General features: G+C 40.5%; 1 protein-coding gene across 5 annotated transcripts in view; it reads left to right on the top strand.

Moving 5' to 3' along the window:
* Positions 1-24,236, top strand: part of EPSTI1 (epithelial stromal interaction 1) — a 101,419-nt gene that overhangs the window by 52,114 nt on the left and 25,069 nt on the right. For all 5 annotated transcript variants that reach the window (XM_072976314.1, XM_072976315.1, XM_015243694.3 and 2 more), the window contains 2 exons: positions 1,831-1,904; positions 15,603-15,675. In XM_072976314.1, the coding sequence (XP_072832415.1) occupies positions 1,831-1,904; positions 15,603-15,675 (147 nt within the window). The remainder of the gene's footprint in view (positions 1-1,830; positions 1,905-15,602; positions 15,676-24,236) is intronic.

Raw genomic sequence — 24,236 nt, forward strand, 5'->3', positions numbered from 1 at the left:
GAACCATTATAGTTTGACTGCACATACACATTATATTGCATGTAAGTACATATAGACAATATACTGCACATTTTTTTAGTTTATCCGTATGTACTCATTGTTTCTAAGAACAAATTAGAGCTTCAGCGTTTTAAGCTTACATAGTTATCAAAAGAATATATGAATGTATAAGTATGGTTGGGTGACTCCTTAATTCAGTGTTATGTGGAAAGAAACAGTCTGACTAAATCTAATTATTTAGATTAGTATACTAAAACGGTGGTAGGTATTGAATATTCAGATATTCCAGTAATTTGCAAAATACTTCTCCATTGGCTCTTGAGAGATAAACAGACCTTTGTTGGACAGAATCTAGCTACCGAGTGACTGTTTTTGTGAGTTGAGTTCAATGGTAATCTATCAGTGGAGAGGTTACAACTGGTGTTCCAATTTCTGACCTTGCTAAAGGAACCCAGCCTTGGTCTTTAGATGTGGTTTTCTCATTGTTCTCAAAGAAGCATTCCTCATCCTGGTTTAACTGTTAAACCTCCTGCTTGCTTAATGTCTTTTATCTCCCCATTCCCCCTTTTTTTCCCCCAGAGAAGCGGGGAGCTCATTATAATGTACAACTTTTGGTCTCATGAGTCAAGATCTCTTTTTTCTAGATTGAGATCACATTTATTCAGTTTTGCAATTCTCTATTAGTTTGCATCCTAGGACTGTGTTTCATGAATAATTCAACTGCCTTATATTATAATTGGTTCTCCCTGATTGTAGTAAATTTCCTTTACTTTTTTGTGAAACTGAAATCATCCATTTTTACCTTTCAAAATGGAAGTTGTAAATAGTTCTGTGTGACTGAAGACTTTCATGGAAATAAACAATATGAACAATTTTTTCCCTCTTCTTTGGAACATGGAGCTAAACTTATGTTAGGGTTTGGAAGGGACGGTTTCCACTACTCCATTTTCACAGTTCTTCCTGCTGGGCAAATCCAATTTTATTTTTATTAAAGCAGACCCAGCTGCTTGACGTCTCCCATGGATTCATTTAAAACTTCAAGTCTCTCCGTGCTGTAGAACTTGCTTCAACTCCCCATTAAATTTGTTGTTTAGAAAGTCTACTTGTTTCATAAGCAAATTTAAAAAAGACAGTTGCGTCAGTGAAAAATAGCAAGTGTTCTTGGATTATTAAGCTGGATTAAAATATGCCAGAGCCATGGTGACAATAATGTCAAGTATGAAGTCCCTTATCTCTAGACTCTCCAAACAACAAATTTAAAAAGAGAACTCTTTTTTATTCAAGTGGTTGGCTTTTTTTTTTTTTGACATTTGCTGTTCAGTCTCTCAATAGCTTTAAGTATCTGATTCTAAGTCAGAAGGGAGTTGAATTGGCTTATTGAAAATCTCTGCCTGAATGCTTTATTGGAATGTGGGTATATATATATATATATATATATATTTCATATCAACTATTTAAGCATTTATTATCATTTTAATTTAACATACTTGGTGTGAAAATTTCATGTTTTCCTTAGAACATTTTGAAAACATTGCTTAAAATATACATGTTGCTGTCATTTAACTAAGAATAAAAATGTGAAATACTGATTCTGTGATTATTGCCAATAAAGATGGGAGAGGTGACCCATGGAAAGAACGTGGGGCTCCTGGCTTTCAGTGTGGGGCTTATGAGTTGTGAGACAGGTAACATCTTGGAAGCCCCAGTAGGTACCATATGGGACTACTGAGGCCACTTGAGCCTGAAGATTTTGGACCTTAGGTAACCTTAACATCATGATTCTGCTTAAAGCTTCCCTAATAGATTATATTTTGACGCTTTCAATTTCAGAGCAATAAACTAGAAGAGAAAAAAAGACTTCAAGAATTCCTTAGAAGAGAAGCTTTTAGAGAACATCAACAGTAGTAAGTTTATGTTTTCAGAACTTTGTACCTTTTATAGACACATTGTTCATTGTGCTTTTAAATTCTAGGTGGTGGTATCTGTTCAAAACATCTGATATTGGATTCTTGGCTGTTATATTCATTATGCAGTTGAACTTTGTCATTATGGAAGTGAGGTTCTAAAGTTGGAGACATCTATACTCATCAAAGTATTCTTTAGTAGCCAGGAAAAGAGTGGGAGATGGAATGGGGTTGGGTGGAAGTGGTCATGAGTGATGTTATCTTCTTCAGTTTGAATCGTAGAATTCGTAGCTTGTTTTTCCCCATTGTTGTTCTAAGGCAAGCATAGGGTGATGAAGCTGGTAGAAAGCTAAACACCAGGAGAGGTTGGCTGCCTTAGATAGAGAGTGAAGGAGGGAGGCGATAGATTAAGGATGTTAATGTATTATTGCCTTCCCTGTTCATTGGCAGAGAATGGATGAGCGTTGATTTCTAGGCCAATCAGAGAAGTTGAAGTAGATAAGGGGATGCCATGGGGCAACTGTATCCTGGAGGCACAATAAGAGCAGATGTGTTAATTCTGCAGCATCCTCCTTTTCAACTGGAAGGGGAAGACCTGCTTACTAGTGAGGAGTCTTGGGTACAGGTCTGGGAAGTTGAACAATCTCCAATTCTCTGGAGAGTTTTAAACATGATGAGAGATTCTTGGGGTTTTAAAGGACATGGGAGATTATGTTGTCAAAACTTTTCCCCCCTAGTCCTCCAGCTTCTTGAGTTTGTGTTTTACTAAAGACTAGAGAGCACCCTTTTTCTGTAAAGAAAAACGAGTTTTTCCTCCAGCCACCTCACACACTATCAGTGGAGCTGAATTCAATTACACGCACATTTCACTCTTGCTCTTTCTTCTGCTTATCGTAAAAGTCCCAGTTAACCAGGAAAAAGAGAAGTTGGCTGAAAATGAGAAGTATCTCAAATTGATTTTTAAAGCCTATTGAGAAACACAAGGAGAAGTATATGTGTGTGTGTTTTAAGTGTTTTTTTGTTTTGAACTATTTTTGAAATTAAAAGACCAATAGCTCATGAAATGAATGGCCATTATATAGCTAGAAATATGCAAGAAACTTCTTGGAAAAGATGGCTCCTCTGCATAAAAAGTTTTTATAGTCCCTTCTTAGATTAATTTATGGCGGAAAAATTGTGGAGGAGAACTGTTAGGATTTTAACAGCGCCAAGTTTTCTCTAGACCAACCAGACTCTTCCCATTCTATCCCCTCCCCTAGAAAATTAGATTCTCCTGATGCTGTCAAACTAAGGATCACAAAGTAGAAAGTTAATATGAAATTCTTTCAAACTAGTCGATGCCTCGTGTCCTTGCTAGTTTCCGCATGCTGTGATATGCGGGTCAAATAGCAGACCAGGAGTGGTCTTTGTTTTGCTTTTGTGTAGAGAAGGGCAAGCACGGACTTGAGCAGACTGTAAATCCCATTTGCTGGAGAAAAAGCTCATGATAGCATCCTGGGGCACCACCACGAGAATCTTAATGTGCTCTTTCTTACCACCTTGTTCTTGACTTCGTTCATTTGCTTCTGATTATTTTTAGTGTTGTCAATTATTTAGCTAACAGGCAGAAAACTAGGCTTTTATTGACACCCAGAGGGACTCTCCTGAGTGTAATAATGAAGGCAGTTTATCGAATGCCTGTGAGGTTGCTTCCTAATTGTACGCATTAATCTGCCCATGCAAGCTGGCTGAAAATACACAAGCAGATTGCACGTGCAGATGGAGCACACGGGATGGTTTTTATGGAAAGACCTCTGGAATGTACTTCTGCAGTACTGTCTTTTCCTTCAAAATCGAATGACTGACTATTTCAGTTGGCAGCTGAGAACAGACCAGATTAATGGTGCATTAAGTCTGCTACTCTGGCTGGGGACAGACTCAGATTTCACAATTTAGAAGTGAGTTCTAGGATTCTTGGGCATAAAAGTGAAGGGTAGAAATAGGCTTCTAACTTTGACATAGTTCTCACTATTATTTTACTCTGTCACTCTTTACTGCCTGTAAAATGTCATGGCCTTTTTTATTAGTCAACATTACTGGTAGATTTGAAGATTTGAAGTAACAGTTAATAAACCAGTGTGTGTGTTTTGTTAAAATCAAAGAAAGGATGTTGTGATTTACATTAAACTTCAGCATTTTATATTTAAATGGTAATTTACTTTGAGTTATAGTCATCTTTCTAGTCATGTGGCTTTTGGATGCGTGAAGAGACAGGTTTGAATTCTGAGCCTAGTTATGGGGGCTGGAGTAGGATGTGAGTGGGGCAATCAGATGCATTTTTGAAAAAAATTTGAATTTTCTGATTTAATTTTTTATTGAAGTGTAGTTAATTTACAATGCTGTGTTAGTTTTTGGTGTACAGCATAGTGATTCATTTATACATACATATGTATTTCATTTTCATATTCTTAAAAAAATTTTGTTGTTGTTGTTGGGGAGGTAATTAAGTTTGTTTATTTATTTATTTAATGGAGGTACTGGGGATTGAACCCAGGACCTTGTGCATGCTAGGCACACACTTACCACTGAGCTATACCCTCCCCATTTCATATTCTTTTTCATTATAGGTTATTACAAGCTATTGAATATATTTCCCTATGCTGTATAGTAGGACCTTGTTGTTTATCTGTTTTATATATGTGATTAGTATCTGCTAATCTCAAACTCCTAATTTATCCTTCCCTGCCCCTTTGTTAGGAAAAGCAATGTTCTTTTAAGGATTTGCTGGAGAGATAAGAATTGGATATACTTTAAGTATTTGTAATTTTAATTCACATCTAATAACCATTTAATGTTACAGATTATACATTTGTACAGTTTGAAAAATACAAAGGACTTGGCTCTTTTAAGTGAAATAAGCAAAGCGATAAACTGCTATTTTATTGAGAACCTGTGGAGGATCAGCAGTATTAGGCATACGATACACATTTTTTCATTTAGATTAACCCTATTAGGGATATATCATCTTTTAAAAAAATACATTTATTGTGGTATGGTTCCTGTACAGTAAACTACACATATTTCAAATGTACAATTTGATGAATTTTGATAGATGTACACACCAATGAAACCACTGTCACAATCAAGTTAACTAACATTTCCATCACTCCCCAAGAGGTGCAATTTTCGAATTCCCAATTTATATCATCTTCATTTAAATTGACTTAAATCACAGACACAGTGAGCGATGCAGCCAAATCTTGGTCTTGGGATTCGGGGGGCTAAGGAAAATAGGTGATCTAGAGGTATGGTGTACTTTGAAGGTCAGGAATATATGGTCAGGGTGGGGGTGATAAGCATTGTAGCCACATAGAGACCTGTGGAGAAGACTCTAGAATAGGTCAGTTCAGAGAGAAAGATTTGGGCAAAGCTGACTTCTGTTTCTTCCAACAAGAACTAAATTTTGCCTGGAGGAGGCAAAAGAAGAACTGAGGAAGTATGTCTTTGTCTGACTTTCCTTATTCATGAATGACATCCTCTTCCAGGTCCAAAACTGGATTCACACCACAATTCAGCTTACTGTAGGGTACATGGGCTTTTGTGAACCCTCCTGGCTGTACCTTACTCCTAGGTACAGTTTCCAAAGTTTCTAGGAGAGCAGGGAAAAGCTAGTTGGAGAAAGCTCTTGGAACCAAGCTCATTCCGAAACAGAACCTTCTTATTCCTCAACTGCAAGCACCACCATGAGCTCAGCCTGTCCATGGTAATGTTGGGAAGTTTCCTTCATTTCCGCCGTTGGAACCATGCATCTTTTTAATTTCCATTTGAATGATAGTGTGATTAGTTCCTAGGAGGCATATCTTCATCTATTTTAGTTTCCTGGAGCTGAGGATCCAGGCAGGTCTGCTGAATATGCACACTTAGGTTCCAAGTTTGTCTTCTAATATGCTCACGAAACTTCTAATGCCCTTCGGGGGAGCTTCCAAAAGACACTTAAGGGCTAAATTGATCCCTTATCCATATGGTAGGCTTGAATCCAACCTCACATTTTATAATCCAAGTAAGGTGAACCAAAAGTCATCCTATTCATGGCTTTCTATCTTATGCTAATGAAGTGAATTTATAGATACAAAAATCCCCTGTTTTGTTCAGAACCAGCCTGAATGGTTTATGAGAAATCTGAGAGAATCCCTACTGAATGTTAAATCATGTCGATGGTTAAGACTGAACCCAGTTTTCTACCCACTATCAATTCTGCCTACAGATGTCCTAGTGAACATTGGTTTATTTTCATTCCCCCTCCCTCCGCCTTCCTAGAGGTATTTATCACATGCTACTTGCACTTGACTCCTGTCTCCTTGTCTTCCCCTGAGCCACTGGAATGGCTTTCTTAATCTCTTTGCCAGCAGTCTCTTTTCTTGTTTGTCTTCCATGTTTGTCCGATTTCATTTTCTAAATCACAGCTCTGGTCTTGCCACTACCCTACTCCAATGCCTTGATTATTCCCCATTGCTTGTAAGATGAATTCCAAACTCCCTGGCCACATGTTGGGGAACTGTGCGCCACTTTAGTGAGAAGATGTCATGAAGGATTGATAGGGTTTGGATCTGTGTCAGGTGACTTGAGGGGAGGGTTTGAAGAAGAAGGGCTTTCTTCTGGGTTGGCTGTTACCAGGTAGCAGGGGTAGTTGTGATTGGGTATCTTAATCGAGCTTGTCTAACAGGAGGGAAGACCAGAGTGAGACTTAATACTGTAATTGATAAGAAAGCAGCAGTTACTCCGATGAGCCAGAATTGAGGGGATGTTTGGTCACTTTTGTGGTTTAGACAAGGTTTGTGCATTTTTCTTTGTTTAGACGTGTTATGGAGTGGTCTTATTTTTGTCATCACTGTCACCATCACAGAGTGACCTCCTCTGATACTGATATTGTGTGAAATTACTTTCAACAGAACACCAAGGCTTAGCTGTGAGTAACAGGCCAGCCCCTGGGAGTCAGAGACAGTTTCTGTCTTTCTCAGGATATAATTAATAATTGTTAAAAGATGAAAGTTGACTGGTACCTTATTTCCAAAATAGTTTCCTATAAGTATCTCAGCGTTGGACCTGGTACCATCAATGCTCCCGTCTTGGTGGGCAGTTCTGGGATCAGACTGCTGGCCTGGTCTCAAGCTTTAACCTCTCTCCTCATTAGCTGTTTAGCCTGTCTGAGCACCGGTTTCCTCATATGTATCATGGAGTGGGGCTAATAGTTGCTAACTCAAAAGAAGATAAATCAATAGAACCCTTGTAAGAAATCTAGTATAGTGCTTGGAGGGAGAAGGTGGAGTACAAAGGAACTCCAAATGAGGACAGGAGAGGAGGAAGTAAGAGAGAGGGACCAGCTGACTCTGGCCTTTGCCCCCGAGGGTAGAGACTAACGATGTTTGGACATGAGATTCACTAAGAAGGATCTGGGGCCCCGAAAGTGCCCCTGGTAAACATGCTATACGTGGGGAATATGTACCCCCTCCTCTTATCCTGGAGACAAGCTCCTTGCACCACCAGCCAACTTTATCACTTCTGTGGGGGTTCTAAGATCTGTACTGAAAAAAATTCCCACAAAATGAACCCTGGTCAAACAAATAAGGAATCCAAGGAAGAGGAAGAGAGAACACATCAGAACAATTGTGAACAAGAAGACAGTTACATTTATAGTCAAATGTGATTATTTTGTAATTTCCTTTTTAAGAATCAACGTGGTCAGTTTAAAATTATGGAGGATTTTAGTGCTAGAAGAGGCTCAAGGAAGAGAGGAGGTTAGGAAGTAAAACAAGTATTTTTTTTCTTTGCATGAGTGAATGCTTGTGAAGTCCAGATATTGATAGAAAAAATAACTAATTGTGTGTTTATTATATGTTTAATTGTATTACATATACAAATAAGATATATAACCAAAACATTAGAAGAAAAAAAATCAAATGAAAATTTGATCACCACCACAAAAGGCAGAAAAGAAGGTAGGAGTTTTATAAGCAACAAATTAGCAATCACAGAAAAGGTAGGTAGGCTAACTTTCCTTATCAAAAGAAAAGCTGTTGGATTGTGTAAAAAAGTAAAAATCTAGCTATATGCTACAACAAGACATACCTATAAAACAGAAGAGTTGGAAAATAAAGGTGTGGAACATATATCCATAAGTGCTAATTAAAAAAGGCAGATATAGCAATATTAATGTGAGACAAAATTGAATTCAAGGTGGAAAGCATTCAGCAGGATAAAGGATATTTTATGCAGATAAAATGTGTAATCCAAAAGATAATGTAAATTATAAATATCAATATAGATTTGAAATAATATATAAAACAAAACTGCCAAAGTCTGCAATATAGATTTATTGAATTTCCTTTTTATTTAACTAGGACATGTGAAGCAAAAAAAAATACATAAGAAATAGAAGATATGAATAACAATGACTTGGCATGATTATATAGACATAGTAATAAAGTGTTGTACCTTGTATATGAAAAAATTTACAAATACTGACTTAACTGTCATTGGCCTTGACTAAGGCCTCAAAGACTCAGTAAATTCCAAAAATACCCCCAAATCCTAGAAAACCACCATTCCTAAGAAGAATTTAGTACAATCGGAAATGAAGAAATTTTAAAGTTAACCACTTAAAATTTTTTTCTAATTACCTTTTAAAGTGACTATTAGGTTATAATCTGTCACCATACTAGACTTACTGTAGTGATCATTTATTTCATAATGTATAAAAATATCAAATCACTATGTTGTATACCTTAAACTAATATAATATTGTATACTAATTATTATTCAATTAAAAAATAAATAGAAGAGTCAGGTTCCCTGGCAGGGTGGAAGGAGACTTTTAGGGTAAAAAAGTCAAAACCAAAATTGAAATTACTCTGGGATAAAAGAATATAAATTTTGAAGTATCCCACATTAAAATCTATGGAATGTGACTACAAACTTGTTTAGAAAATGCAGAGTTTTGAAAGCATCTGAGAGGTAAGGTAGATGATGAGTGTGGTGTCATGGAAATCAAGGCAGATGTGTTTCCAAAAGGAGAGACTCATCCATTCTCCATGGCTGCTGAAGGGTCAGCAAAGAGGACCAGTGGACATGTTAGAAGGGAGACATTTGTGATGCCGACAGGAATGATCTGGGTGTAATGGGGGGTGGGTAGGGAGCCTGATTGGAATAGACTCAGGTCTAAGTGGAGATGTGGAAAGAGAGATGGCATTTAGCAACAACTCTTTTGAGGAATTTGAGAACAGTGACATGAGGCAATAACTGGATGAGGCTGTGGGATCAAGGGAGAGTTTTTTCAATTGGGCAGGAGGGGATTAATGCTTAGAGGAGGTAAGCTAGCATTCTGAATTGCCACTTTCATATAATTAACTTTTGGTGTGTATTGCATGGCTTGGGCACTATTAAGCATGGTTTAAATATATGCATATATTTATAAGTACGTGTGCTAGAAAATAATTCTACAGTAGATCTATATCCTGGAAGAATACTCATACATGTGCGCAAAAGATGTATATACCAGGATATTCAAGCAAATAATTAAATATTCATCAGCAGGGGTGGTTGAATGTATTATTTTTTATCCATGTTGTAGAATGCTCTCCAGCTGACAAAAGGAATAAGATAGCTATATAGTAATATGGAAAAAAAATCTCAAGGATGTTGTTAAGTGAAAAAAGCAATTTGCAGAACAAAATACTATGGTATCCTACTTATGAAAAAAGAATCTCTATTGGTTAGGGTAGGAAAGGTTATGGTTAAAAAAAAAAACACCAAAATTTAAGTACATAATATAAAGAACAGGAAGTCTTTTTTTTTTTTTTAAAGAACAGGAAGTCTTTACCTTTCTTGTGGAATGATCCAAAAGTAGTGTTTGAGTCAGCCTGCTAGCTCTCCTCCCCAGGCATTAAGTAACTCAAAGTGTGGTTTTGCCATCTTTAGCAGGTGGCTTTGTAACTGAGGCAGTGAGACTCTAACTAGGAACTCTGGGCTCCTTAGCATTATTCCAGCTTCATTTCTTCGTTATGATATGTCTGTGATTTTATGCTCACTGTGCCTGACTTCTACTCTAGCTCACCATTAGCTTAGCTTAGCTTGCTGCTGATGGAGAAGGCTGATGCCTTAGCTGATCAGAGATTTATGGCTCAGATGACATTCCAACCACAAGCGAGACCTGATGGCTACTTGGAACCATGTGATGGAGACAGTCGTCTCTGAAAATAGAAGACTGACACCTCCCCCGCACATAGCCCTTTCTTCTTTTCCCTATATCACCTCTGAGCAAAAACTGGGAAGTTGGGAGTTGGTTCTTAGGAACATGAGTCCACCTTCTCCCTGGGATTGCCAGCTTCCTCAATAAAGCTCTTTCCTTTTACCCAACACTTGTCTCTCAGAATTGGATTCTTGAGTGATGAGCAGCTGAACCTGAGTTCAATAACCAATTTTTGGTGATGCCAGCCAGGAGATTCTTATCCCTGCAGCTCCTAGCCTCCTGTCTAGAAGGCCGGGAGTGTTTGGCTGGGACCAACAGGAACCCTGCTGCTCATGGCTTGCTGCCCTGAGAGGGGGATTTTTTTTGCCAGTCTGACAGGTGTGAAGTGGTATCTTATTTTAGTCTGCATGTCCTCAGTCATTAGTGAGATTGAACATCTTTCCACGTGGATATTGCTCATGAGAAGCAATCAAGTTTAGTGACTAAAAGCATGGAATCTGGAGCCAGGCTGCCTGAGTCTGATCTTGGCTTTGACATTTATTGGCTGTATGATCTTGAGCAAATTACTTCTATAAATTGGAGATTATAATAGCACCCTCACAAGGTTGTCATGAAATTTATATACATATATGTACATGTATATATATATATATATGTGATTACTGTTTTTATTTATATATATATATTATATATATATATTATATATATTTATATATATATATTATATTATATTATATTATATTATATTATATATATTATATTATATTATTATTATAATATATATTATATTATATTATTATTATTATATATTATATATTATATATTATATATTATATATTATATATTATTATATAATATAATATATATAATATTAATATAATATATTATATTATATATTATTATTATTATTATATATATTATATTATATTATATATATATTATATATATTATATATATTTATATATATATATATAATATATATAATGCGATTACCATACATAATAAGCAATATATGAGTCCTAAGTTGCTATATTTTTGTTCTTTTTATCATTACTATTGATTGGGTTTCTTTCCCTGTGAAATACATTTTTCTACCTTTTTGCCCATTGTTTTATTGGCTTGTCTTTTAAAAGATTGCTTTACTAGACTCTTCATGTATTTTTCACACTAATCCTTCTATTATTTTTTCTTTGGTTATAAATATTTTTTGTGGGTTGTCTTTTTATCTTATAGTGTCTCACCATTGCTCTTAATGTATTAAAACAAATATATATAGTTATAAACTGTAAATGAAATAATATATTGTAGTGTTGGATATAAATATGAAATATGATAGACCTTCTCTCTTCTGCTAGTAGCTGATGTACATAAACCAGCAGAGCAGCTGTTTCTAAATCCCTCTTCAAAACTAGAATCCAATCTTGCTTGTTTTCGCTCTCTCTTTTTTAAAATGAATATAAAGGGCATGTAATTAAGAGATACACAAGTCTGAACAGCAGAAACAAAATCACCTGGGCACCATCAGGTGGCCTTTGGGGCCCCATTTGACCTGTGGAGGCTTGTTTAGTTTTTGTTTTTTGGTCAGCATAGTGTTGGCCCACAGTGTTTCAAAAATTTTTAAGTAGTATTCAAGCTATTCCACATGAAAAGTGTCCTGCATTTTGGTTATACCTAGAAAAACAAGGACATCTGGCTATGCTGGCCTGTGTCCCTATGGGATAGCGATGGCGTGGAACTGAGTGGCCGCTGACCCCTTTCCAGGGAGGATGACTCTCTAGTTTGTCGCAGTTCTCTCTGCCCTCCCTGGCCTCCTGGACACTGGCCTGAGTGGCAGTTGTCATTTGCCATTGAGTCCTGCTCCCGTTGCCCTCCCTCGTGGCCCACTTCACTCATTTAGTTCACTATCTGCACCCTGCGTCATTGGCCTTCACGTGTCAGCTGACTGGAGGTGAGAGAAGGAACAGCTGCCTCACCCACTCCCAGGAAGACAGAGAGTCCCAGGGAGAGTTTGTAACTGGTATTTTTTCAGTGAGGGTACCTGCCGAATGATGATTCTTTGCTTTCAAATTGGTAGTTGAACCTTTTTGTTGGCATGCTCTGGTCTGTCCTGTCCCAGTGCAAAGTTGGCAGATGTGGGTAACCAAGTAGAGGACACTGCAGAGCACCTCGTAACCCTGGGGTGTGGTGAGTGACAGGAGCCTGACTTATAAGCTCCTACAGGTCTAAGTGAGTGTTTCTAAATGGATTCTTTTTTAAAGAATTTTTTTAAAAAACTCTTGTTGTTTATCTATCTTATATATGGTAGTGTACATCTGTAATCCCATACTCCCAATTTATTCCACTCTGCCTTGCCCTTTGGTAAACATAAGTTTGTTTTCTATGTAAACTGATTCTTCCTTGGACATTAAAAACCCTAGTTGTCTTTCTAAATATATATTTTAAAGCCTTATAGGAATTATCTTTGCACTTCTGGCCTATTTCAATGAGCCAACAGACACACATTTCACTCTTTGCGGCCTCTCCTATACATTTTATCCTTTCCAAAAGGTCAAAAAATATTTCTGACTGATGAATCTCCATGGATAGATTAATATTCCATCACATTGCAATATGACTAGCCCATCCCTTTCCTACTCTGACTTTCTTACACTGCAGTTTTTCCTTCCAGACCCCCATCCTCAAACTAGACATGATCTTGGTGATTTTGGGATAAATGACTATTCGTTTTTATACTCTGGGCCTAAGCAGCTCCTAGACCTGACATGAAAACAGCTTAAGGGTGAGCAGGTTCCTCCCCTTTCCCACCCTCTCCTCACCTGATCATGGTTCTGAAATAGCTCAGATGCCTAGCTTACACCTTGAGAATTCTATTTTTCTCCTTTTCTTAGCCTCTCCTTCCAAGTTTGTACTAGGGCCTGCCTCTAACCTGACAGCCAGAAGGAGGAAAATGTAAGGAGTGCCTGTGTGGGAAATTTATTATTAGTTTGTCCTGGAAGTGGTGCCCATCACTTCCTTCCTCATCCCATTGGTCAAAACTCAACCACATGGCCAACCTGAGCTGCAAGGGAGACCAGGGAATGTAGTTAGGTTGTGTGACCAGAAGAGAACTTCCATTGTGATGGATATTTAGCTGTCTCTGCTACAACGGAGTTATGTCCAGGTGATGTCATCCTGAAGAGACCTTTTAGGATAATCCATAGGCATCACCCTAAGAACAAGCAGGAAGGATGCTTAAGGCTCATAAGAGTCAACTAAGTCTTCAAAAGCAGTCTGTTATTGGTAGCTCATCCTCAGTTGCTCTACAGAGAATAGAAGAAGGGGTCCTGTATTTATATTGGGGTCAGCATGATAAAGTGGGAGAGGATCACCCCCCTCAGTTGGTGGCAGAGTCACAGTGGTGACAAAGAGGGAGGAACCCCCAGGAAAAGGTGACTCAGTGCCAGAGTCTGGCGTTCTTTGTCTTGTTGGAGTTCCCCTCCAGGAGATGTTCCTCCTTTCTGCCCTTCAAGAAGGTTCTATTTTCTTTTCATTAAATATGACCATAATTACCTACTGGGGTCCCAATCCAGCTCAGCCAATATATAGAAATTATTGTACTGATAGTAGAAAAATACCAGTTAGCCTGGTAACTTGGAACTTCTTGTTCTCATAGCTAATCACCTGGGAGTAATCCACATTCTGCACAGAACCCCACTTGTGTACCCCCCGACAGTCCTGTGGCCCTGTCATTGTGATTTGATCTGTGGTGTGAGTGGGGCAGTGATCACTGGCACAAGGGCTGAGGTTGGGGGCTGGCTACGCACCCAGCTAGGTGCTTGGCGTTGGAACACAATGCGGGGCCGCCCGTCTACTTGGGCTGAAGCCCCTTACATGCTGATCATGGTGTTTCTTTCTCACTGCTTTTTTCTCCCAGGGTCTGCTCTTAGCTAAGGGTTTTCAGAAATCTCATCCAAACTTCTGGCAACCCTCTTCTTTTCACACTTTTGACTGATGGCTTCATAAAGCCCCAGACATTGGGGCAGCTTCCAGACTCTGCAGCTTCATTAGTCTCCTTGTCTGTCCCGGGCCAGATAAGCAATCCTAGACAAATGGGAAGGCTGCTTGGCTCGGCGGTGGGAGCCTCCCTTTCTCAGGGTTCTGTCTGTCGCTTAACTTAGCTCTACCTTTCCCAGCTCAGGCTTCCAACCTTGTTCAAGTGCCATGTTCTCCCTAAGTAATTATTTGATGTGATGTTGGCATCTCTGTTTAATTTCCAGTTCCTTGTTTTGGTTTCCACCCCCACTGGATACCATGTGCTTTTACTACACCATTTGTGTTTCTGTTGATGCCCAGGCCCTAAGTGCTTGATAAATGAGATCTTAGCATTAGGCCTAAAGTATTCAGGGGAAGCAGAGGGGTGATGGGAGGAAGGAGGCAGGAGGGGAGCAGGCTGCAAGGGTCTGGTGCAATGGAAGTCAGGCCTCGCTGAGGTGTTTGGTTGTGAATATGCAGTAAGAGGATCAAAATCTCACAGATTACCTGGGGAGAGGTCAAAGGCATAGAAATTCATCAACGGTGGGCAGAATGGAGCTGTCATTAAAGTGAGCGCTAGGAAGCAATTCCAGCATCCTATGCTGGATGTACGTGAGAGGAGAAACTAGGCTGAGGGTTTGGATTTTTAAGGGGAAAACAAAGAACTTATTAAAACTGAGGACATGTCTAGGCCCAGCTTTCACAATCTCTCAGAGCTAAAAAGAGATGCCAGAAATACAGACCAGAACTGGCAGCCCCTCTTACCTCCCCTGGAAGGTGCAAATCAAATGCAAAGGAGTGTGTGTGTGTGTGTGTGTGTGTGTATGTATCTCTCTGTGTGTGTGTGTGTGTGTGTGTGTGTGTGTGTGTGTGTGTCTGTGTGGAGGGAGAGGGTCCATTTCTGCTTTCAGAATTCCAGAGGGGTCCATGACCCATCAATGATTAAGAGTTACTGGATTAGCAGCTCTGTGAATCTTGAGAGTAGTCAGAACCAGGAGGGCAGGAAGATGACCTGAAGACCCACCCCTGAAGGGTGAGGGGCTGAACGTGGCTCCAGTGTGGGGTGAGTGAGGTGTTGTAGGGGAGTGGTGTTCCACAGCCCTACAGTGAAGTCTGAGTGTCCAGCTTTAAACGTTCAGATGGGAAAGTTAGGGCCCCATCCTGTGAAATCTGAGGGGGCATTTGTCTCCATGTCAGAGGACACGAAGCAGAAAAAAATTGAAATCATAGGTTCACATTCCGCAAACCTAGTAGTATATTTGTCAGGCGAAGAAATGCAGTCTTGCCATAGCATTTTGTTTTGATTGTCTGCTCCGCCATGTTCTCCCACTCACCTCTCCTTCTCTGCCTGGGACACTTCCCGTCATCACCCAATAAAAGTCCAGGCTAGTATCCAGAGGCACAATAAAGAAAGATATTTCTGCTTTTACGAAGGCACTAACACCTCTTTGTGTTCCCGCTAGCAAAACTGCTGAGTTCTTGAGAAGACTGGACACCGAGTTGCCAAGCAGAAGTACCTGTCAAGTTGCTCCTTGCGTAAGTGGTGTGTCATGCCGGGTGCCATCTGGCAATTTCTAAAGAGGTGTTTAGTTGGAGAGGGAGGGTATAGTTCAGTGGTAGAGTGCATGCCTGGCATGCACAAGGTCCTGGGTTCAATCCCCAGTACCGCATCATAAATAAATAAATAAAACCCTAATTACCTACCGCCCCCAAATAAATAAAAATAAAAATGTGGAATTGTTTAACAACGCTCAAAAAAAGAAAAAAAAAAACTACAAAGAGGTGTTTAGTGAATGAAATTAAGGCCATAGAGTGACCTACTCTAAGGCCATAGAGTGACCTACTCTATGGCCTTAGAGCATAGAATTTTGGAATTAAAGGCAGGTGACTGGAGCTGAAACTTTGACCTTAACTATTGTCTCAGCTATAAAATGATGCTTCTACTTGGAGCCTACATTACAGACACTGGGACTAAACGTCAGCCTCTGAAAAGTCTTTAATATCAGCCAGTCATCCATTCATCTATCCATCCTCCAGCTTTTTATGTTATACAACTGCATACAATTTCTGCCTGGAAGGACCTTAGTCAAGGAAGGGAGAGAACTAGCTATAAAGCAAAGGGGTGAGTGTGGTGCATCTAGCATTAGAAAGCTGAGCTTAAAAGATGAGTCAGAAGAGATCATTCCAGGCGTCAGGAATTAATTATCCCATGGAAGCAAGAATTAAGGGATGATGGCAAGAAAAAGCCTGGCTGTGTTAGGGATGAGTTTTGTGGAGCTGCAGTCTAGAAGGGCGAGCTAGAAGGTGGGAGCCATGGGGGACAGTTTGGGCGGGATGGTTTCTTGTGTGGACGGTCTTGGGTACCACAGGATGTGTGGCATTCCTGACTCCTGGGCACAGAATGCTAGTAGCATCCTCCACACATTGAGACGTCCAGACATCCAGAGATGCCCCATCCAGGAGGCTAGTGGCACTCCTGGTAGAACACCGCTGTGGACATTCACTTGCCACAGTGGAGAACTTGAACCTCGTTCCGTGGGGTACAGAAGGTACTGAAAAGTTTTAAACAGGGAAGTTTCCTGATCAGATATGCCATTTAGCTGATCACACTGGTAACCACGTGAAGCATGGAACTAAAGGAACACAGAAGCCTCTAAGAGGCTTCTGTATGATTCTCGAGGAGGAGTGATGGAGACTTGAAGTAGGGCAGTGGGTGAGAGGATGGAGATGAGTGTTCAGTGTTGGTTATTGTCTGGCTAATTGGGGGCAGAAAGTAAGTGTCATTAAGGATGACTCCGGGAAAGGGTTGTAGATGAAAGAAAAGATCGGTTTAAGTTTTAAAATGTCTTAGCTTCTCCGGGTTTAGGCAGGTAAATGCTAAGTTGTTCGAGAAGCTGGATCTGCAGCCCTTTTCTCTTTGGTGACCACATTTTAAAATGTCAGGAGGACGTTATGACTCTCCTTAGGAAATGGTCATTCCAGTCTTATCTACAAACCTCTAAGTGCTCCTTTTTTCTCCCCCTGCTTCTAATGTGGTGTTCCAAGGTCCAGATGTAGTACTGTGGGCCCCACAAGTCATATCAAATCCATCATCCCTCTCCCCACAACCCAGGTCGCTGGGGGAAGGAGTCGAGAAGCTGTAGGTGGTAGAATTAAATCAGACAGATGCCTTTAAGTGTTGACTTTTTTAAAGCACATGAGGCACATGGATAAAAATGAAAGCCAACTGCCCCAAGTGTTCAGAGCGGTGGGAGTGAGAGGATATGGCCAGAAAGGGAAGGGCTAGAGAGCGGTGCTTCCAAACATTGATGGGCACACGGATCACCCGTGGACCGTGCCCTGGCTCAGGCAGGAGAGCTGCTCCTTGACGTCTGTCTGGGGAGCTTTTGCAGGTGGGGGGAGTCGGATGGCTTTACCACTTGGGTGTTTGGCTGGCAGGATGGTCTTGATTTCTGTTTGAGGGCTTCTCAAATCCTGTGGTTGAAACACCTGGTGGAACTAGGTATACCCGCTCTATTGATTTTGGCTCATTTCTTCAATTTAACAAGATCATCCTGCATTTTAATCTTGTCATCCAAGGCATTAGTAATAACTCCCAGAGCTGCGTTTTCTGTGGATTGATTAGTGCATGAGTCATAAGATCCTCAGAGCTATTAATAGAAAATACAGAGCGAGATTGGACCCAGGATGGCTCCTTACGAACCACATTCAATAGCTGCTCCCATTTTGACACCAAGCAATTAATAATTGGTGGGTGTTCAATATACTTAAGTGACTTTTTACCCATATTGTATTCTTCCCATGCTGTCTAATCCATATGCGTGGAATTCCTCAGAGACTGCACTGCAGAATCATTTTTAATGCTTCCGGAAAATCAAATATGTACGTTACACTTCTGGGAGGTTAAAAGAAGACACCTACAGTTTGTCTTAAGTATGGTCAGTGCATAGAAAGTGAACACTGCGTGATCCCCGTACATGTGGGCTGTGAGGAGCTGCAAGGCTTCAGGTTTTTAAAAGAACAATTTAAATTTTACTACCTAATGCAAGTTTCCTGGGAAAATGGTTCTTCTTAGACTTTATTTAAGGGTGGATCTGCCGTGGCAGATGCGAATTTAATAAATGCTATATAATGATGTTGATGAAAATTGATGAGCAGAAAATTCCTGGAGGTGTCACAAAAGACAGCCTGAGACAAAGAACCTCAGGCGAAGGGAACTTACAGTGTCCACTTACGCAGGGTGGGTATAGTTCTCTGTACTGGGTGTGGATGTGGAAGCAGGTACACCAGCATCATTACACACTCCGCAGTCTTCATCCTTGGATATTTTCAGCTGTACAATAATGTGCAACCCATCTCTGGTTGGCTGCCCGCCCTGGCTCTTCTATAGAGAATACTAATTAAAAAAAACCATCTGGTGTTCCCCTGTCCAGTGGTTCCCTATATCTTCAAGGATTAAGTCAAATGTCTTAGCTTTAGCACAAAACCCTCTTTGCTCTGCCAGCCTCTGCACCTTCTCCTCCTCACCCCTCCAGCTCACCTCCCTGCTGTCCTGGTGCCTCGGTCTCTGCCACTCCAAGTGTGGTCCATGGACCAGGAGTATGGACATCACCTGGGCACTTATAGAAATGTAGACAAATCTCAAGGCCCACTCCAGACCTGAATCAGAACACAGTCCACAGGTGATTTGTGTTCAACATCCAAAGGCGTCCATCCCTTGCACCCCTTCAACCCGATGTCTGCTTCAATTCTTTAAACTCCTTGTGTGTTTTTCCATTGCTGGCATAAAGAAGTTTTGCAAATTTAGTAGCTTAGAGCAACGTAGATTGATTCTCTCATAATTCTGGAGGTCAGAAGCCAGACATGGGTGTGAAGGGACTAAAATCAGGGTTAGGTGGGCTGGTTCCTTCTGAAGGCTCAAGGGGGAATCGATTCCTTGTCTCTCCTGGCTTCTCTTGGCTCCTTGGCACGGGGATCACTCTAGCCTTGACTTTCATCCTCATGTCACCTCCTCTCTGCTCTTTGACCTTCTTGCCTTCCTCTTATAAGGACCATTGTGATTATATTGGTCCCACTGGATCACTGGGGAGATCTCCCCATCTCCAGATCCTCAATTTCTGCAGAGTCCTTTTCACCTTGTAACAGTCACAGCTCCCAGGGATTAGGACCCGGACGTCTTTGGGGGATGTCATAATTCACCCCACCTCACTCCCTTTGCTATGCATTTCATTTGGCTCTGCAGACCTGTCACTGTATATAATGCTCTCTCTCAGTGAATCAGTTTTAGATCTTATTCATTTCTTCCCCCCATTCTCCTAATAGAATTAATTCAGGATTTCAGGCTTTCCTTTATTATGACCCTGCAAGTATTTTCTCACCACCAAGCCAGTTACACTGTACATTTTCTTTCTCCTACAACTTGGAAACAATTTCATTTTATTTGTGCATTTTCTTGGTTTCCTGTGAACATGTGACTGCCTTCCTTTAGCTTCTGTGACTGTTCTCTCAATTCCTCTTGATGAAAATTTCCACACATTTTTTTTTTCCCACTTTGTTCCTTTCAGATAACTTGTCAATTCCGGGTTTCTTTCCCTTCTGGCAACGTCCCACCCCCTCGTTATGGGAAAATTATTATTCAAATCTCAGGCTTCCTTGGTTTATCCCTCCTCCCTCCTGACCTAGCCTGGGCTGGTTGGGCTTTAGGCACAACGTGCACAGCTGTTCTGGGACTGTCCTTTCCCCGAATAGCCCTCAACCTCACCCGAGCACTGCAGGCACCTGGGGTGGGGGGTGGGGGGGCTTTACAATTCCCCAGGGCCTGGCTTGCACACCTGGAGATCTTGCTATACTGTGGCTCGGGCTTTAGGCTTTTAAAGCTCCCTGAGTAATTCTAGCGTGCAGCCAAGGAGGAGACTCACTGCTTTAATGTCATCTGGGGAGTTGCTTTTATTGCTTTCCTGTGTTTGGTTCTCTGATTTCTGGGTCTTGTTTCTTCTCTCTCTGTCTCTCTCTCTTTTTCTTTTCTTTCTTTCTTTTTTTTTTTTTTTGCTTTATTTCTTTGTTTTGGTAGAGTGGATTATTTAGTAGCTTCCCAAGAGAAGATGTATGTTCAGGTCTTTGCATGTCTGGAACTCTTTATTCAGCCCTCACACTTAGCTTGCAATTTTCTGGTAAGTATTCCAAATTGCAAATCACTTCCCTTCAGCATTTTGACGGTATTGCTCTCCTAACTTTGAGTTATTTGTTCCTGAGAAATCCAAAGCCATCTGAATTTCAGGTCTTAAATGGGGGGCTTTTCCCTGCTTCCCTGAAACTATTTTAGTATCTCCTCTTTTTTTTTTTTCTTTCTGGTATTCTGTAATTTCATAATGAGATGCCTTAGTGTAAGGCTTATTTTTATTCATTTCTAGTCTGGAAATTTACCTCTAGTTTTAGATGATTTTCTTGTGTTATTTCTTTGATTTATTTCCTTTCATTTTCTCTTTATGGGACACTTTTTTTTTTCTCTTTTTAATGGAAGTACTGGGGATTGAACCCAGGACCTTGTGCATGCTAAGCACATGCTCTACCACTGAGCTATACCCTCCCCCTTTATGAGATTCTTATTATTCAAATCTTAGGCCTCCTTGACTTATCTTCTAATTTTTTGCAAAAATGTTTTTCTCCTCTAATGTATCTTTGCCCCTACTTCCTGACGTATTGAGTTAGGAAAAAACCCCAGTCCTTTCCCTCTGGAGTGTTTCCTTTACCCCTCTGCCACGACCACACACACCTCTTCTGATGCCAGGTGCCAGGGGAGGTTTGCCCCACCAAGCAATTCTGCAACACCAGCTAAGTCTTAGGATTTGATCCAGTACTGACGCACTCTGCCTGGAGACAGCATCAGATCCCACAGTTTAAGGGCTCAGTCCCACAGGACCGCTCCCCACTGCAGATGCTGATCACAAGTGGCAGGTCCCCTGGTTACCCACAACTTCTGTCCAACTTGGCCACAAATCAAAAGTTCCCATGTCTTGCACCCTGGGTTTGATGAGTTTGCTAGAGCCGCTCACAGAACTCAGGGAAATACTGGCGTTCACCAGTTTATGAAAGAATACGGTAAAGGATACAGATGAACAACCAGAGGAAGAGATACATGGGGTGAGGTCAGGGAGGGTCCCCAGCGCAGGAGCTTCTGTCCCTGTGGAGCTGGGCTGTGGCCACCTTCCTGGTATATGGATATGTTCACCTACCTGAAAGTTCCCTGAACCCCTGTATCTCTGGGATTTTTATGGCAGCTTTCTCATGTACACATGATGAGTTAATAACGCCATTTCCACCCCCTTATTCCTCGCTGGAGGGTGGAAGTTTGAAGCTGAAAATTCCAAACTTTTTATTATGACTTGGTCTTTCTGATGACCAGCCCCCATCCAGGAGCCCACAGGAAGTTGCCTAAGTAGAACACAAGATGCTTCTTATGCTTTAATCACTTCAGAAATTATAATGGTTTTAGGAGCCCTGTGTCAGGGATGGGTCAAAGCCCAAATATTTGAACAAGAGATGCTCTAAACCATTTAGGAAATAACAAAGATTTTGGGAACTCTGTACCAAAAATGTGGGAATATCTATTATGTATAATATATATAACATAAAAGTAATATGCTATAAACTATATATAATATATACAAAATATATATAAAATACAAAAATATATAAAATACACATAATTTTTTTCCTGTTATCCCACACATTTTCTTGACTTTATCTTCCAAATATTTTTCTGATTTGTCTTTTTTGTAGGGGAAGGGGAAATACTTTTAATTTCCAAGAGCTCCATTTTTCTCTGTTGCTTGGGAAAAATAGCAACCTCTTCTTGTTTCATGGACAAAATATCGCCCTCTACTTCTCAGAGGAAGCCGTGCAGGGAGCAGAAGAAAACTTCAAACAAGGGCCTAGAGGCTCACCGTTCATTCTCAGCCTGGGATTTGACGGCGGCTGCCTTCTGTCATAGACCTGCCTGGTTTAGTTCATCTGGAGAATCCACTTTTGATTTCCTGTCAGGGCTGGGAGGATTAGAACCTGAATTTTCTGGGCAGGAGCAGGCATAGCTGCCTTCCTTTCATCCATCTTCCCCAGTTGCTGGTGCATCCATTTCTGGGGTCCTCACGTTGCTCTGAGAGGAAGGCTGGCTTTTTGTGGGTCTTTTATCCCTCGCTGGCAAGTCTTTAGGTTATTCTTTTCTCATCCTAGACACTTCCCATTTCTTCATCTACTTTGTCTTCATAGATTTCTGTCTGGGACTATAGACATCTCTCGGCTTCTGAAGATAGAGTTTGTGTTTGTTTTATTTCCTCCTCTGGTTAGGGTAATTTTTGAGAGGAGAATGGAGCGGAAACATATTCACGCCACCATCTTGAAATGGGGACTTGGTGCTTGTCACGAGTTGAATTGTGTCCCCCCCAAAATTTATATGTTGAAGTCCTAACCCCCTAGTCCATCAAAATGTGACCTTATTTGGAGATTGGGTCTTTACCGAGCTCATCAAGAGAAGATGAGATCATTAGTGTGGGTTCTAACCCAGGAGGACAAGTGTCCTTATGAAAGGGGGCAATCTGGACACAGGAGCAGACGTGTATAGAGGCACGATGATGTGGGGAGACACATAGAGCAGACGGTCATCTACAAGCCAAGGAGAGAGGCTCAGACCCTTCCCTCAAAGCCCTCAGATGGAACCAGCCTTACAGACACCTTGATTTTGGACTTCTGGCTTCCATGGAAGGCAATCAATTTCTGTTGTTTATGCCACCCAGCCCGGAGGATTTTGTAGCCCCAGCAAACTACTCCAATGCCATTTTTCATTCATTCACACAACGCCCTGCCGCCTGCTTAGTCTGATTCCTACTCTTTAAGACACAACTTAGCGCCATCTGCTTTGAGAAGGTGTGCTTGATCCGATTTAACTAAATGTCATTCTTTTTAGCTTCCTCTGCCACAATACCTCTCGTGCTGTACTGCAATCATTAATCTTCTTGTTTTCCTTCCACATGAGGCCATAAGCCTTTGAGGTCTGGGGTCGTGTCTTACCATGGTGTCTTTGCATAGGAGGCTGAAATATTGCTTATTGGGTGAATATATTATAAGCGTAGCTTGTGAGGGGGGATGAGTAAAAGTGTGTATTTTAATGGAATAACAAAAATTTAGTTTTTAAATCCACTACACTTTAATAAAAAATAAAATTTAAAAGTTTAGTTTTAATATATTAAATCAATATTTAATGATAGAAAAATTATGTAAATTCAATGACAGAAATTTCTGGAACTTAGAACTAAGAAAAATAGTAATCAGAAATCCGTCCCCCGCCTCCAATATTTTTGAACAGAAACTTCCTGTTCTGCCTAGGGATCACAGCTGGGTAAGTAAGCATTAGGACTGCAAGTAACATTGAATTCTTTGTTTTGTTTTCTTCTTTTTTAAAATTGAAGAACAGTCAATTGCAATGTGTCAATTTCTGGTGTACAGCATCATTACAAATTGAGCTGTTAATGTCTATAATAATATTGAACCTGTAGTTGAAACACTAGCCTTGAGCTCTTTGTAGCTGAGAAGCCAAGTGACTTCCCAATTTCTGTGGCCTTTTCATTGACACTTCATGGGTCTAACCGTTTTTTTTGTTTGTTTTCTATGTCAATAACTAGGACCCATATTCTGATAAAAGAACAACAAAGTGGTTAAGTTTAAAAAGAAGATAGACAAATATGTTCCTCACTCAAGGCATCATATCGACTTTAACTAAATATCTTACTGCTCCTTTTAGTCCCTTGAATAGAAGATGTGTCCCCTGGCCCCCTCCCCCTCTTTCAGTTCTGATATGGAATATTTGTGATGAAAACTAGCCTTCTCTAATGTAAAAAGGAGTCTCTGGAGAATGATTCACCACCTTTTCTATAGTATCATAGTCCCCTCGTGTTCAGGATAAAGTCCTAGCATATGTTTGCCTGTCTGATTAGCCGGGTGTGGATCTAGGTGGCCTTTCTGAGCACATCTGGAAGTGCCCCAGGCGATACAGTTCCCAAAGCCGCTCTTCCTTTCTGGCAAGCGCTTCTTCTTATTTGATGGAA

The sequence above is a fragment of the Vicugna pacos genome, chromosome 14 (assembly GCF_048564905.1).
Source record: "Vicugna pacos chromosome 14, VicPac4, whole genome shotgun sequence".
Taxonomy (NCBI): Eukaryota; Metazoa; Chordata; class Mammalia; order Artiodactyla; family Camelidae; genus Vicugna; species Vicugna pacos.